Source organism: Puma concolor, chromosome D1 (genome assembly GCF_028749965.1).
Source record: "Puma concolor isolate L17-30 chromosome D1, mPumCon1.1.hap2, whole genome shotgun sequence".
NCBI lineage: Eukaryota > Metazoa > Chordata > Mammalia > Carnivora > Felidae > Puma > Puma concolor.
In genome coordinates, this window is record NC_141676.1 from 51,399,925 (window position 1) to 51,415,620 (window position 15,696).

Below are 15,696 nucleotides of genomic sequence, written 5' to 3' on the forward strand. Positions count from 1 at the left end.
GTGTGGAGAAATTAGGAGGCAGGAAGCAGGACTGGCCCCACACCAGCTGTCTCCTTTGCAAGGTGTCCATTCAGCTTTCACAGCCATCCAAGAGCTTTGAGGTCGGAGGGCCTGACCCTGTGGCTCTGATCCCACTGCACATGAGCCCCTGATGGCTTCCAGATGAGACTCTACAAGGACTGCTAGGAAATCCATACTCTTGACTGTTTCCCTTCAAGGGGGATTTGGAGGCCCTAACCTAGAACAGGACATCCCAATCTGTAGAGCCTTGGAGAAGCAGAACATTATCAGGCCTCTCAAGAGCTCTTATGTTCACTGAGAAATGAGCAGCCTGACAGATGACAGCTAGGACATGTTACAGTGCCACCAAGAACATGAAGAAGCTTCAACACACAGCCTCTCCCAGCCAGGTGCCAACACCCACAACCCTCGGTGAATCAGACTGTCCTCGCAGGGTGGAAGGAAAAGCAATTGCCTGGCAAGGGGCGGTGTCCAGTGCCCATGCACATCCTAGGCTTTAGCCACACTCAGCCCAAGCCCTCGTCCCCGAACTCCTCCAGCCACAGCTCTGCACAGAGAGGAGCAAAGTCCCAAAGAAGCATGGCCAGTCAGCAAATAAGGCCCCTGACTTGTCATCTGGTCAGGGCAGAAACAGGACCTTGGAGCCTTCCAGAAAGATTTTCAATGAGAGGTTTATTGTAATCAGTACGGGCTTGGGTTCCCCCCACCCCCCCCCACCCCCCACCATCAAAGAGTTAATCAGCCCAAACAGCCCACTGGTGCTCCTTTCCAATTAATCAGTTTCACCGGATCTTTTCTGGGGACTATTCTTAAATGGCTAATGTGGACCTGAAGTCAAACAGTGGCCAAACAGGTAAAAAACAATATGGCATAAGGAACATTCTTTAGGTGAGGAGGTGAATCCATACCAAACTGCCTCCTGATTCCCAAGCACACTGGAGACCAGCTGGGGAAGGGAGCGGACACCCGCATGAGGCACCAAGTCTCCAGACTTTGAGTTTTGTCTCAGCTCACCTGTGATAGGTCATGCTGTACTCTGACAAATTTACAGTAAAACCTCGGACAAATTTACAGTAAAAACAATCTTAATGCACCCAAACTGCCTCTCAGCCAGGAGCCAAAGTGTGCTAACATATGGCACACCCACACTGCCTCGGCAGAGACCTAACCTCACGCCAGGGATCAAGGTGTTCCACAAGTCTGAACTCAAAAAAAGAGACGGCATGCACAATAAAATAAAATAAATCGATTGAGGGGCTTCTCGCTGTGCCAGAAAGAAAGGTGGAATGAGAGAAAACAGTCTTTGAGGTGTAGAGGACGAGCCATCAGTTGTTGGGACCCCCTGACCCCCTGACCATACCTGCAATGATCCCGTCCATTTGCTCCAGGGCAGCTTCTAGCACGTGACTGGCATCCGAAGCCATGGCTCCTCTCCCCTCAGTCTTCTTCTTGTCTTACTGAAAGTTCAAGCACAGGACAAAGGAAAAGTTGCAGAGAGGCCCACATTACGCAGGCAAGACCGCAAACCCTCCTCTTTCAACATCACGTGGGCTGCTCTAGCAAGAATCCGAGCCGGCCACCCCCCCCCCCCCCCCCCCCCCCCCCCCCCCGGTTCTGCCGTCTCTAGAGCCTCTCCCTCCTGGCGCGAGTGATCTGTCTCCCGCGGCTTTAGCACACTATCCCATTCACATCTGAGATTAAGAGCCGCCATTATAGTCCCAGGTTCCAGAAGCTGCAGCCAGCACGGGGGAATCTCCCCTACGAGTCGGAGAAAGGGACTCAGTGAGGACGTGCCCTGCAGCAAGCAGGAGTCTTAGGAGGCACATTTGTCTTAGAGCCGCATCTGTCCCGCACCTGCAACGCCTTCGTCAGGTAGGTGTGATCCAGGCGGAGAGTCCTCGGCTGCCACTTTCCTGGATGGTCAAAAGTTCCTGGCCTAGAGGACACACTGTTGTGGGGAGAGCTCCGTCCCAGGAACCTGGAAAATTCCTCTCACCATCTTAGTTCTAGACTACCCAACACCACGCAAAGTGCAGCATCCCACCTCCTCAGGACTGAAGAGCTTCTCCCAGGACACATAGGCCACCCTCCCCCCAGGCTGAGTCTCCCGTCTAACGGAGATGGCAATTGGTTCTACCTCTGGACAACGCTGCCTCTACGAATGGTCTTTCAGCTAAACTGTCTTCCTGCAGCCTCTTCTCGTTTTATTGCTTCCCACCCACTCCCTGGTGGCAGGGAGCGACAACTGTATTTGTAATCCCTAGTTCACACCTATAAATGGCAGGCAGGAGCTGTTGTTTGCTCCTTCAGCAAAGCCTGTGCATGTGTCCAATGGGCATAAGTGCTGTGGAGAACCGGCCTGGCTCCTCTACCCAAGGATGGCCCAGGTCAGGAAACAGAGGGTCCTGGGGGTCTCGGCTCCTGTTCCCAGTTGATGTTGGACTTTCAAAGGGAAGAAAGGAAAGTGAGCAGCCACAGAGAAGTGGCTTTGGAGATGGTATGGATAAAGATTTTAGGACCACAAAGAACATTGGACTATACCAGGCCAGTAGCTGTTAAAATAGACTGGGTTCAAACCCTGCTCTACCATTTACTATGTGATCTCTGAGCCTCAGTATCCTCATCTGTAAAATGTGGATAATACCAGCACTTAACACACCAGGTTGATGTCATGATGAAATGAGGAATTAATATTTCATAGAAAGTACTCAGTACATTTCCTTACAGATAGTGAGTGCTCAACATATGTTAGCTGTTTCTGTTTTTGCTTTTGAAGTGAGGCAACGATCTCAGGATGTATTTGTGCCAGGACAGTGTGCTGGATGAGAGACTTTAAACTAAATGAGGTAGGCTCAGGAACAGAGAACCCAGGTAAGTCCAAGAGGCTGGTTCCCCTGGAGGAGGTAGGCATGGCAAAGAGAGATAAACAACTATTTGTGTGGAGAGGGAGGGCAGTGATTCATAGGAGCAAAGGCCAAGGAAGGTCTGGGAACAGGCACTGAGCCCCAGCAGTCCAAGGGCCATTGCACAATCAACGCAGGGGCATGAGGACGGGAGCCTGCAGAGGGGGTGGGAGCCTCATCAGCACCTCAAGGCTGTGGCAGGAGCTACTACAGGAGGCTGCAGCAAGGGACAGAGCTGCCACTGCTGAGAAGAGCAGCCCAGGCCACTAGAGACCCCAAACATGTGCAGATCTCATGGGCTGAATAGAAGCAAGCTTGGGGGTTTGGGGGATGAGAGTAGAGGTAGCAGGAAAAGCGCACACAATCACACACAATTATTGCAGGTCAATAATCCACACATTCACACCTGTTCAGAGATATTAAAGGTCTGAAATAGTTCCCTCTGAGGACTTCCCACTACTCCTAAGGAAAAGTCCACACTGCTCACTCACTGGGACCTTCAAAAGAGGCGGTGTAGGATCCGGCCAGGCCAACCCCATATTGCTCTCTCCATTGGTCATGTTCCAGCAGCATTGGCCTCCTGTCTGTGCGCCAAACCCCCCCCCCCGCCCCCCGCCGATACTCCAAGACCATGTCTTCTTCTGAAACTTCACACCTGCTATCCACTCAGCCCTGAGCTCGCTTTCCCAGCTCTCTGCATGGCTCATTTATTCTCATCTTCCGGGTGTCAGCTCCCATGTGTCATCTGAGACAGGCCTTCCCTGCACACCTCCGTCTATAGCAGCCCCTTCCAAGTGCAGCAGTTCCAAAGTATCTCGTCCGTATACTTGTGTGCTTGCCAACTGGCCTTGCTCACCCTCTCCATGGAGGCAGTGGGGCCCTGTCTGCCTTGTTCACCCCTATATGCCCAGTGCCCAGCACAGTGCCTGGCAAAAGGAAGCTTATGAGTGAATACTTGTGAATAAATTGATAGATCCCTTTCACCCACATTCCCTGAACCCTGCTGTGCTGGGTACTGGGGAGATATTGACAAATCAGACCTAGTCTCTGTCCCCACGGAGCATGCAGTCTAGTGAAGACAAAAGTATAAACAAATTAACGATGACACAGTATGGGGTAAGCTGATAGAGGCCGGTATGCAGTTTCTCTGGGTCTTGAAGGATGAGTAGAAGTTTTCCCAGAAGATAAGGGGGAGAATGCTATTCCAGGCAGAGGGGATGGAAGGGTGGAGAAGCATGTAAGGGCAGGATGTGATTGGCAAATATCAAAGTGGTTGATGAGATTACACCAGAGCATCCAGCTGCTCATGATGAGTCAAAACCTTTCACAGAATTCACATAAGTGTAACGAGGGCAATTAATAAGAGGAGCTTGGGAATCACACCCACTGCCAGTGCACAACAAACCAAGTGGCCTCAGATGTAAACATATCAGATCTTTAAGAAGATCTCGTATTTGAATAGGCAGGCCCCATTTGGGGCCTTACTACCAGGGTAGAAGGGAGAGGACAGTTAGAAGGTGCCAAGCCTGGAGGGTCCAGGCTACAACCCCCTGCAACAGAAGGCCCATAAGAGGAGGCCCACAGGCCTTCTGCCCAGGGATGAGTTTGTACTTGGCAAAGAGCAGGTTGGGTGGACCCATGGGAGGTGGTGTGAAGTGACACATGAGTCAAAGGTGTATCATATTCAAAACCCAGGAGCCCGGGGCCGGTAAGGTTGTGAGTGCTCAGAAGCCAGACCTGCTTAGGGCAGCTGACGAGCTCAGTTCCAGACCTGCTGGGTCTCAGGTGATGGCAGGACACCTGTAAGAAGGGGCCCTGCCAGCTTCTGTCACAGGGCAGCTGTGAGGTGTCAGTGGCGTGGGGTACAGAGAGACTTCTGAAGGGCCAAACATGCCATCAATGTGAGGCCTCAGGCCCCCATCTGTGAGCACAGACACTCTCAGAACAGGGAAGCCACAAGGTCACCAACCATTCCTATTCTGGCAGCTAGTAGGCATTTTCTCCTCTGACCACTGTTGAGGTTAGAGCTCCTGTCATTAACACACGATAGGACAATCACTGCCCTCAGGGAGGTTGGAGCCTCCAAGGCACACATGTCACACACCACATTCAGTGTCTGTTCATCCCTGCAGGGGCACAGCACCTCCACTGGGAGCCTGGGTTCATCAGGGATGTGGAGCTTATGTGCATGAAGCTCCAGAAGTTGAATGCCTGGAGGCCTCCTGGAGAGAAGCTAGGTGAAGAGGCAATGACCCAAAGGGGCCGGGAGAGAGTTGGATTCCAGAAGCACCCCAAAGGCACAAGTGAAAAGCACGGCAACTTCTAAGCAGGTGGTGGGGAGTGGAAGTGAAATCATGTTCTCTACCAACGAGAGGGGAGCTATAGCAGCCAGCCAGGGGCCTGTCACAGCGTGGATGCTGGGGCAAGAGATAGTGTGCCTGGGGGACTCCCTGGGGGCGGGGGGAGGTGCCCCCAGCCCAGGAAGGAGAGGAGCAGGCAGAGGATCACATGGCTCTTAAGGAGCTTAGTACAGTGACAGCTGTTGTGGCCCCAACCAGTTTTCATTCTCTCTGGACACCTGGACTATTAACAGAGTCCTGCATTTGATGGTGAAGGAACTGGAGGGCTTCTCTTCTTACCAAGTGACTAGCTCACGCTTAGCTACAAAAAGAAACGGGGAATGTTAAGAAAAAGTGTAGCCCATTCACCATTCACCCTTCCCTTCACCTGCAGGCCTCTCTAGATGCTGTCATCCTCCTATCTGAGATGATGTCCCACCAACATAGGGCTTTACCCTCTTTGCCACCAACCAGACAGAAAATGACCCTGTAGCTATAGAGAGGAACTGTCTTGTTTCAGAATGACAGCATCTGGTGACAGACGTCATAGCCACATGAATTGCACCACGCAAAGGTCAGTTTGGCACCTCGAAGTTGATAAGGGTGTAGGATTAGGGTTCTGAAATTTAGAAAGTGAGCCTCAATTAGCCACCCGTTATCTGATGCACTCTCAGGCGAGCCGTGATTTAGATAGTGCATTAAGCTTTCATGTTCAGCAAAGTAGAATCAGAAGTAGGCAGGAACTGTTGATTCAGATAAGTCTTGGGCAAGTAGCCTTGACTTATCCCACCCATACTGAATTGCCAGCTTCCATTCCATTTTATAAAGTACTTTTCCTTTAGTAAAAGTGGTTAGAGCTGCAAGTGTTTCGGGCAGGCTGGCACTGGCCAGGACCAAAGAAGGAATCAGGAACAGATCCAGAGTCCCTGGTACCCCTGCTCCTTCAGGGTCTCCTGTGCCATGGACACAACTGAGCCAGATCTGGGATTGGACTCCTTGGCGGCTCCGTCCAGATGAAGGGATGGGAGTGGGGTAGGGTGGGGACAGTGTCCCCAACTAGAAGGCAAGGCCTGAAGAATGAACCCTCAGCCAAGAACCCACCACCACCAAACTTTGGACTCATCACACACCTCCTCCTTCTGCAAATGGCCATCAGGTGGTAAAGAAGTGTTGTGTTATCACAACCAACCAAAGCCTTTTCCCCATAATTTACAGATTGCCCATAAACCAGAACACTCTTAAACAGTTATTTTAAGAAATCCCTCTTGCTATGCCTCTGCTTGGGAGACAGCTTCTTAGAAGGATATAGGAAATTTATCTCTTTGGGATAAGAGAGCAAGAAGCCATTTTCAGTATTAAGAAAAAATGAAGATGGAAGAAGACACAAGGGAAACTGATGGCGGTGCCTAAATTTTCAATCACATCCCATATCAGTCAAGAACACCTTTCTTTTCAAAGGACAAAGGAAAAAAGAACATAGTCTGGAGTTAAAACATGCACTCTGCTGCATAATGACTGTGGATCTTTAGACAAGTTATTTAACCCCTCTCAGACTCAACAGTCTCATCTGTATCAGGATAAAACCAATCTCATTGCTACCAGTGAAAGTAAACAAGATAGACCTCAGGTAAATACAGCAGATTGAACCCAAACATCTAAATTAGCTACCCACTGAAACAACAGTAGAGAAATTTATTTTGAAAGACATAAACCCACAGGGACACTGAGAATATGCTAGCAGAGCTAAGGGAGATGCCAGGGCAACAGCTCTGCAGCAAACATAAAAGGAAAGCTGGTCCATGTTGGAGAGCTTCCGAAAGCTCTGGGAGAGATTTCTCCAGCAACACGAAATTAACAGGACACCTCATGCTTCAGAACACCCAAAGAGATTTATATATGGGGAGGAATTTGTTTAATTCAATGACAAGAAAGTTGAAACTCAAGCCAATGACAAAAGAACTGCATGGAAACCAAAAAGTAAAAGTAACCATGAATCTTAGAGTGAAACACCTTGTAGCAATCTAACCGGAACTGCAGGGACAGCTTGGGGTCGGGGGAGAGATGAAAAGTGGTTGTGGGCAGTGGAGGTGGGACTGGAAAGGGAGCAGATTCCTCACCTTCTGGAGTGGGCACTCAGAAGTCACTAGATAATGACAACTGAAAACAATTAATAAAGCAGCAGAACAACCATTTTTCCCCCCAGCAATATGGATAAAAATACTAAGAAATGTAAAGTGGCTGCTTCTGAGGAAGAGCAATGGGGTTGGGTAGGCAGGGAGACAACAGCTGTTTTAACAAATCGTATACAATTATTTCACTGTTTAAATTGTGTAGATGTATAGCAGTGATCAAAATCAAAACACTTAAAAAGTAATATGTGCAGTGTGCCTGGCAGAGAGTAGAGACTCCATGCTCCTTCCTCCTCTTGGGCAGGTGTCTGTTAGCTACTTGCTGGGAGTTTCTCCAACACTGTCTCACATAATCCCCACGTGCCACTTAGGAATCCTCTCACTTTGCTGATGAGCAAAAAATTAGGCAGCTTGCCTGAGGATGCACACTGTTCTTCCACTTTGCCTCTGAAACGGGAACCCACTGGAGGGTTTTGAGCACAGGAGGATCTAACATACCTTGTTAAAAAGGAACACTATGGCTGAAAATGAACAGCGGTGGCGGGGGTGCAGTGCATCAGTGAACACAGGAAAACCAGGCATGAGATGAAGGTAGCTTGGACCAGAATAATGGTGGTAAATGTTCTCATTCTTGATATATGTTGAAGGCAAAGCCGGTAAGCTATACTGATGGAGTGGACATGGGAGAGAGGAATCAGAATTACTATAAGGTTTTTGCCCTGAGTCTCTGGGAGAGTTGGAGGGACTGCAGAAGAAACAATTGAGGCAGGGGAAGGGGTCATCAGGAGACTGGTTTTAGAAATGTTCAGTTTAAGATGCCTAAGGACACCTAGGAAGATACACTGAGTAACACATCTGGAGCTATGAGTCTGATGTTGGGAGGGAAGTTTGGCTGGAGAGAATTTGGGAGCCATTTGTACGGATATGGAATTTAAAACAACTGCATGAAGTAACCTAAGTAGTGCAGAGAAAGAGAGACAGACAGAGACAGAGGAAGGAAAGGAAAGGAAAGGAAAGGAAAGGAAAGGAAAGGAAAGGAAAGGAAAGGAAAGGAAAGGAAAGGAAAGGAAAGGAAAGGAAAGGAAAGGAAAGGAAAGGAAAGGAAAGGAAAGGAAAGGAAAGGAAAGGAAAGGAAAGGAAAGGAAAAGGAAAGGAAAGGAAAGGAGGAAGGGAGAAAGGAAGGAAGGAAGGAAGAATGAAAAGGGAAAAGAAAAGCAAGAGGCCCCAGAACTCTCTGGAACACTACAATGCAGCCATCAGGAAGAAGAACCAACAAAGGGGACTAAGGGGGAGCAGCCAGGAGAATTGAGAAAGTGCTGCCCTAGAAGCCAAACAGAGGGTTCAGGATGGAGAAGGAAGCAATCAGGGGAGCCAAGTGCTGCTGAGTCAGACCAGAAACCATCTTCTTGCCCAGTGCTCACTGCTGGTGATCTCATCTGCTCCCACAGCCTCACCTGTCCCCGCATTACCTCACCCTAGACTCTTACAAGAGCCTTCTAACTGGCTGCCTGCCTCCAGGCACCCCTGTCCACCCACCTTGCACTGAAGATTCACCTAACTCAGTGGTCCTCAAACACTGGTGTTCATCAGAGTCACCTGGAGAGCCAGTCAAGCACAGAGGCCTGACCTTTGTAACCTGACCTAGCTCCTCTGGTGATTCTGATACTGAAAAAAGCTGAGGGGCACCTGGGTCGCTCAGTCAGTTGAGCGTCCGACTCTTGGTTTCGACTCAGATCATGATCTGGCGATTTATGGGTTTGAGCCCTGCATCAGGCTTCGTGCTGACCAAAGCCTGCTTGGGATTCTCTCTCTGCCCCACCCCTGCTCATTCTCTCCGTCTCTCTCAAAAATAAATAAATAAACTTAAAGGGAGAAAAAAGCTGAGGAGCCAATGAGAGAATGCAAACACAGCTCAGGCACTTTTCTGCTTAGAAAAGTCTCGGAGGCTCACCATCAATCAGCCCCTACACTTCATGCCCTTTACCACATGGACTCAACCTACTGGGTTGCAACTTTAACTTCCATCCTAGCCCTCAAGCAACCCTCCACCCATCCCAACCAAATGTCTTGTCCTCAGTGGACGGATTCTAATTGTTCGTTAATTGACTGCACCAGTTGCTTTCCTGCTTTATACCCAACCCAGCAGCTTTCTTTGCTAAATTCCCATCTTCTCTTCAAGATAATTCCTCCAGGAAACCAAACTTGATCCTGCCCACCTAAAGGTGGTCTCCTCATCTCTTTATTTTTTTAGGAAAGGGAGGAAAACAGCAGCGCACAGCCATCTCTCCTGCAACTCTTCCCTGTGTCTCAGCCCCTGAGGGCACCCCCGTTCAGTAAACCCTGAGGACACTCCCACAGATTCACAACTATTCATTGTCAGTAGGAAACTAAAGCCAGGTGCAGCGCCCCCCCCCCCCCCCCCCCCCCCCCCCGCACATAGTTGATGCCCACCTCCCTCTCCACGCCTTCACACTTGGTGGGCCCCAAAAGATGGTCTTCCCCAGTATGCTCCCCCACCCAATTTGGTGATGCCACCACAGTTGCCAAGCCAGAAACCTGGGAGTTTCCCGGGGCCTTCTGGCCTCTCACCCACATCCAGCAAAGTCTCCCTCACCACCCGCTCTCACATCTGTCTCCTCATCTTCCACCCTGCTTCAGGCCACATATCATCTCCCGTCTGAACAACCATAATGGCTTTCTGACTGCCTTGCCTGCCTACAGCCTCACCCCCACACAGCCCTCATGCTCCACCCTGCTGCCAAGAGCATGGGTCTATTTCACAAACCTAATCAAGGCACTCCAGCACCTGTACAACCGTTCACCAGATCATACCCCAGAGACAAAGTGAAGGACCCATGAGGTAGTCAAGAGCATTCGCTCTCTAGTCAGGCTGCATTTGGGCCCACGTTCCTCTTGTCATGGGCTAGGTCCTCGGACAAGTTCCTCAACATCACTGAGCTTCATTTTCCCTATTTACAAAGGGCAGGCAAAAATATACACATCGTGAGGTTACAGAGAGTCAGGGAGATAATGTGTGTAGAAGTCCTTTGCATAAAGCTGGGTGTTCACAACCACAGCAACAATAATTCTCTCAGCCGCACTTGGCCCCATTGGCCCCAAGCACTAACCATTTCACCCCACCTGCTTTTGCTGTGAGCTCTCCCCACCCCCGCCAACATGCAACGTTTTAGCCCAAGACCTCCCTTCCCCCTGGTCAGTTCCTACTCCTCATTCAAGGTCCAGCTCCAACATCATCATTCTAGGGAGCCCCTCCCATCCCCCCCATGAAATGACTGCTCCAACTCAGTCCCCCTCTTCATGCCCATGACAGATTTCCTGGACAGCACCTGGAACTCTCTAGAGCACTGGCTACTCATATGTGCGACTACTTCATCTGAATGTTAAGTTTTTTGTGGGCAGGGCCAGTCTCCAAAGCCCAGAGTTCAGCCCTGGACCTGGCTCAGAGCATGTGTGGATAGACATTCCCATTCCAAAAAGGAGAAAATGGAAAAAATGAAGAGGTCACTGGTGTAAACCGGAAGTTGAGAGGCTCCTGTGGGTGACAGGGGCCCCGGGAGGCCCTGAGGCCTGAGGTCCTGTCCAGTCTGGAGGACTTTGTCCCCAGAGGGAAGGGCCTGCCGATGCAGTAAAGCAGCACGCATGGCCTCAGGGCAACAGCAGGGCCCTGCAGACACTGGCTTTGTATCAGGACTGAAGGACAAGGCCACAGGCATTGACTTTCCATCAGGCGAGATCAGGGGACACAGAGACGTCCTGTCACAGGAGAGGGGTTGGAGCAGGACAGAGGGGACAGGATGCCGAGGAAGCTGCCATCAGAATTACGGAATGCCATCAGTGAATATCGGAGTCTAATAAAAGCGAAGAGGCGGGGCCTTGATTTCTTTTGTCAATGAATAGAAGCTGAAGTAGCCTAAGAAAAACTGCACAGGAGAAACAGAAGAAAGCCTTTGAAGGTAGAAAAAGCCACTTAACTTGCACTGCTCTAATCACAGTATCAGTCATGTCTGATAGCAAACATTTGTTTGACGCTTTCAGCTTCAAACATATTTTTCACACACAGGCTTCTCATTCCCACCTAAATATCCCAGATCAGGCTGCTGTGTTTAGTCAGCCAGTTAAGCTGAGGCCGGGGGGCTGAGGTGTGCCAGAACCGCTCACGGGGCGCTAAGCTGAGGCACAGGCTGGCAGTGCCGGGGCCAGCGGGGGACAAAGGCAGTATTTCTTGCTAAGCGTCTCTTTCCCGCTGTGCCAGGTTAGTGAGCTGTGTGCACTGGGCATTCCCAGCCACTCCCTGCGGGGCCAGTTCCAAAAGATCCCTAAGAACATTTGTGCTGGAGCCCAGCTCCACCGAACCTGCTGGAAGGAGTCCTTTTTCTTTCTGGCCCTTCCATTGAAAACCCGGCCCAACTCCTGTCACATGTCACTGCTCCTCCAGCAGCCTCCTTTGGCACATCCAAACCCAGATGCTTCCACTTAAGCTCTTACCCAAAGAGCTCAAGCCCTTCTCATCAAACCACAGCCCGTCAAGCAAGGCTCCGTGACCCCAAAAAGCTCTCCCACCAACACACAATCGTAGCAAGGGAATAGGCCACAGAGCTCAACTCCCTCCTCAGAAGAATGCAGTGAGTACCATCAGGTGCAGACACCTCACCTCCAGGGACTTCCTCCCAGCTCAGGTGTCCCCGGGACTCAGGAGCAGGGCCGACATCCTCCCTCTTGCTGGGAATGGCAAGCTTTTTAAGAGAAGCAGCACCCTCAAAGATAAGAGCAGGAGACACAGGAGCCCAGCCCAGAAGGAGGAGCACGGGGTCTGGCCAGGAAACGGGTATGAGAGAGCGTGAGGGTGTCGTGGCTCACACCCAAGGAGCACATCTGACCTTCTGGGCTTCGGGAACACTGAAGAGCTGATGTTGGGTTTCCTTCCAGGTCTTTGCTTAAGATTTTTAAACACTTGCTTCACCTTCCTCTGGCTGTTCTCACCACCCATTTCTGCTCTTAACATTCTGCCCCCAAGCTGGTCCTTTTCCCCAACCAAGGGCTTGTTGTGGTGAAGAGCCCACAGCAATCTCAGTGACCAGGGCCATGGGCCTCAACCCAGGCCTGAGGAGGAGAGTCCCGGCAGATCTCCGAAGACAAGCAATGCAGACACTCCAAGTAGGAGAGGGATCGAGGGGCAGGCAGCCAGGCCCGAACCTCTGCCTTTGGGAAGAAGGAGCTGGGGAGCCAGACGGTGTCCAGGGGACAGAGTATCACCAAGCCCCCATCAACGTGCCTCTTAACACTGTGTTTACAACAAGTACGTCTGTGTCTTCACTACAGTGGGGCTCACTGCAGCCACTTAGAGAACTCGGGCGGAAGGTTCTCTCGCTTCCTTCTGAGAGTCTCGGAAACATCAAGTCTGGGGAGTAGACACAAATGAGCATCCCCTTCCAGGCTGGGATGTGAAGGACCACGCCGCAGCCACAACACCTCACATGCTCGGAGATCTCTCTGCCTGCCCTGCCACTACCACCATCCACAGGACATCAGATGATGGCACGCTACCTCCTGCCCGTGCGGTTTCCACCTGTGTGCAAAAAGCTGCCCGCGCCAGAAGCAGCAGCCCCTGTGAAAAGACTCCATCCTCACTTCCTCATTTAATCTTCCTGGCCATCCTGTGCGGGATGTATTATAATTATCAGCCCCATTTTACAAAAGAGGCAACTAAGACATAAAGATGTTAAGACACTGCCTGAGGTCACATGGTTGCTGAAAGTCCTTCCATGGAGTCCAGTGTGTCTGTCACCTAAGTCCCTGCTTGCTGTCCCCACCATACTGCCTTGTCCTGCAGACTTGCTCAGAGCAGTGAAGGCTGGGAGACAGGAAGCTGGCTTCCATGTCCAAACAAACAGGGCTCAAAACACCGGGGGCCAAGACACTGCTAACTTCTCCCCTTCATACAGTGTCTTCATGGGGATTCTGTGCACTGCCCTGACCCCCTTCAACTGTTACAAGATCATATTTTACTTGAAAAAAGAAAACATGGGACAGGAAACTGTCATAAAAGATGCATGACTCCTAAAAATCAATGTATATATTTTTATCTATTTATCTAAATTTATCTATTTAACAAACACTATTTGCCCCGCATCATCTATAAAACCCTGGAGTCGATGCTAAGAGGAAATGAATGAATGCCACTTCTTTATCTTCCAAGGGTCAAAACGCTTTCATCGCTCATCCACGTCAATTAGAATGTGAAGGGTCCATGTAGAACTGGGCCTCTATCTGGGATCTATAAAGCAGAGCCAACAAACTTTGGCTTTACCAACTTCGACTTCAGAAATGGATAAGTTAATGGTCTAATTTTAAAGTCATCAAGGTATTCCTTTGTGAGAAGAAAAGCATCGTTTCCCTGAAATTCCCATCATCCCTAAAATTAAGTTCAGATAGCAATTCAGTGCTAATGGCAATATTACAATGTCACTAGCTCAGTAAGCAAGCAACATGTAAAATATCACACAGAAGTTACTTTCAAAGAGAAGCTGAGTTTTGAAAATTGACCGTTTGCTCATCATTTTGTGGATAATAAGGCTCAGTGTGTCACCCACTCATACAAGTGGGGATCAGTCGAAGGGAAGCTGGTAGGTGCCGGGCACCATAGATTGCCCTGTGATTCCAGAAAGACACGTATGCAACAATACGGCACCCGGTATACTCCCGGGAGAGGGAAGCTGAGCATGTTCAGGGTGAGGCGGCAGGAGGAAGGAGTGACCAGTGCAAGTATGGGCAATCCCAGAAAGTTTCAGGGAGCAAGTGTAGGATCTCTGATGGGCAACACACAGAAATATGAACGCGCTGCAAACGGAGTAAGGAGTGTACATATCCTAAAGTATGTTGGGGGACAGGTGTGTGTACGTGCATGTGCATGCATGCTCGTGAATGCATACAGCTTGGTGTGACCAGAGGACTGGGAAAGAATGACAGCAAATGAAGCCAGGACCAGCTTATGAGCGGTCTCTCTGGAACTTGGCTTTTACCCATCAGGCAATGGGAGTCACTGAAGGAATCTACCTGGAAGCTGCCTGTCCTTTACCAGCAATAATGCAGCAGGATGCTAGGACCTTCTCAGGGAAGCTCACTCAGAATTCCCCCTCCCCGAGGACCGGGCCATGGCAGGCTGTCCCTTCCACTGCCCACCTTAGGAACCTTCCCACACTCTCCTCTGACTCCATCTCCCCTTTCAGCACCCCTGGACAGCAGGGAGAGGCCCCCTACTGCAGAGGCCTGATGTATGTCAGCAGTCAGCACACAAGATCATTCCCTGACACCTGCCCACCTCCCTCCAGCCACCTCCACAGCTCATGCCACCGGGTCACTGCTCACCCCATCTCCCCCTGCCTGAGAAGGCAAGTTCAGGAGCTTCAGCTCCACCAGATCTTCCTGCACCTAGATCTTTAATCTGGTGCATCCTTCCTACCAGACTCGCCTTGGCAAACTACCACACATCTTTCTTTGGTGAGAAACCTAATCCCTCAACTCCCCTTCTGGCCTCCTAAAACCTCCCCTAATCTAGTACCACTGTGGCCCAGGCTCTCAGTGGTGTCCTCTCTACACTGACTGTGCCTCTGTCCCCTCTCCTACTCCTTCCTCTGGACCACACAAATATCAAAGCCTCTGCTCTTCTAAAACCCTTCCTTCAGCCACCACCTCATGTTTCTCCTTGGCTTCACTACCAAAGCTCTCACCTCCTCCTGTTCTCTCCAGGCCTGCTGCCATTAGATCTCCATTTTTGTGCCTTGATGCTACTGCCCCCCACCCCCCAAGCTATATCCATTCTTACTCCTGTGAGAGGCAGCAAAGGGTGGGCTTAAAACACAAGCTGAGCTGTAGAGCCGGACTGTGGTCAGACCCCGTCTCTAATGCTCCCTGGCCAGGGGTCTCCTGTGCCTCTGCTTCCTCATCTGTCAGATGAGGATAACTTAAGCACCTGTCTCAAAGGTGGTTGTGAAGGTTACAGGAGTTCATACAAGTAAAGCACTTAGACGGGCAGTCACTGTTGGCTAGGATTGCTTTCCTTGGCATCTCATCCACACAAAACCCCATGAGATGCTCTCCTCCTTTGGCATCTGGGACAAAAAGCTCTCTGGGTTCTTCCAGATCCTCTTCCTTCACTAAATGTCCTATGTCTCAGCTTCCACTCACCGTCCCTGTGCTCAGCTCTCTTCCTGTTTCTTCTACAGTCTCTCCCTGGACAATCCATACTTCACCTCCATATTCACAACTCATAACACTAGACTACTT

General features: G+C 50.4%; 1 protein-coding gene across 7 annotated transcripts in view; it reads right to left on the minus strand.

Annotated features, from left to right (window-relative positions):
• PPFIBP2 (PPFIB scaffold protein 2) overlaps positions 1 to 15,696 on the minus strand; it is a 144,855-nt gene that overhangs the window by 111,010 nt on the left and 18,149 nt on the right. For 4 of the 7 annotated variants that reach the window (XM_086678063.1, XM_086678066.1, XM_086678068.1 and 1 more), the window contains exon 2: positions 1,382 to 1,478. In XM_086678063.1, coding sequence (XP_086534189.1) covers positions 1,382 to 1,445 — 64 coding nt within the window. In that variant the 5' untranslated portion in view covers positions 1,446 to 1,478. Of the gene's footprint in view, positions 1 to 1,381; positions 1,479 to 15,099; positions 15,115 to 15,696 lie in introns of those variants that run through there. The other 3 variants (XM_086678073.1, XM_086678071.1, XM_086678075.1) reach the window with 2 other exon arrangements.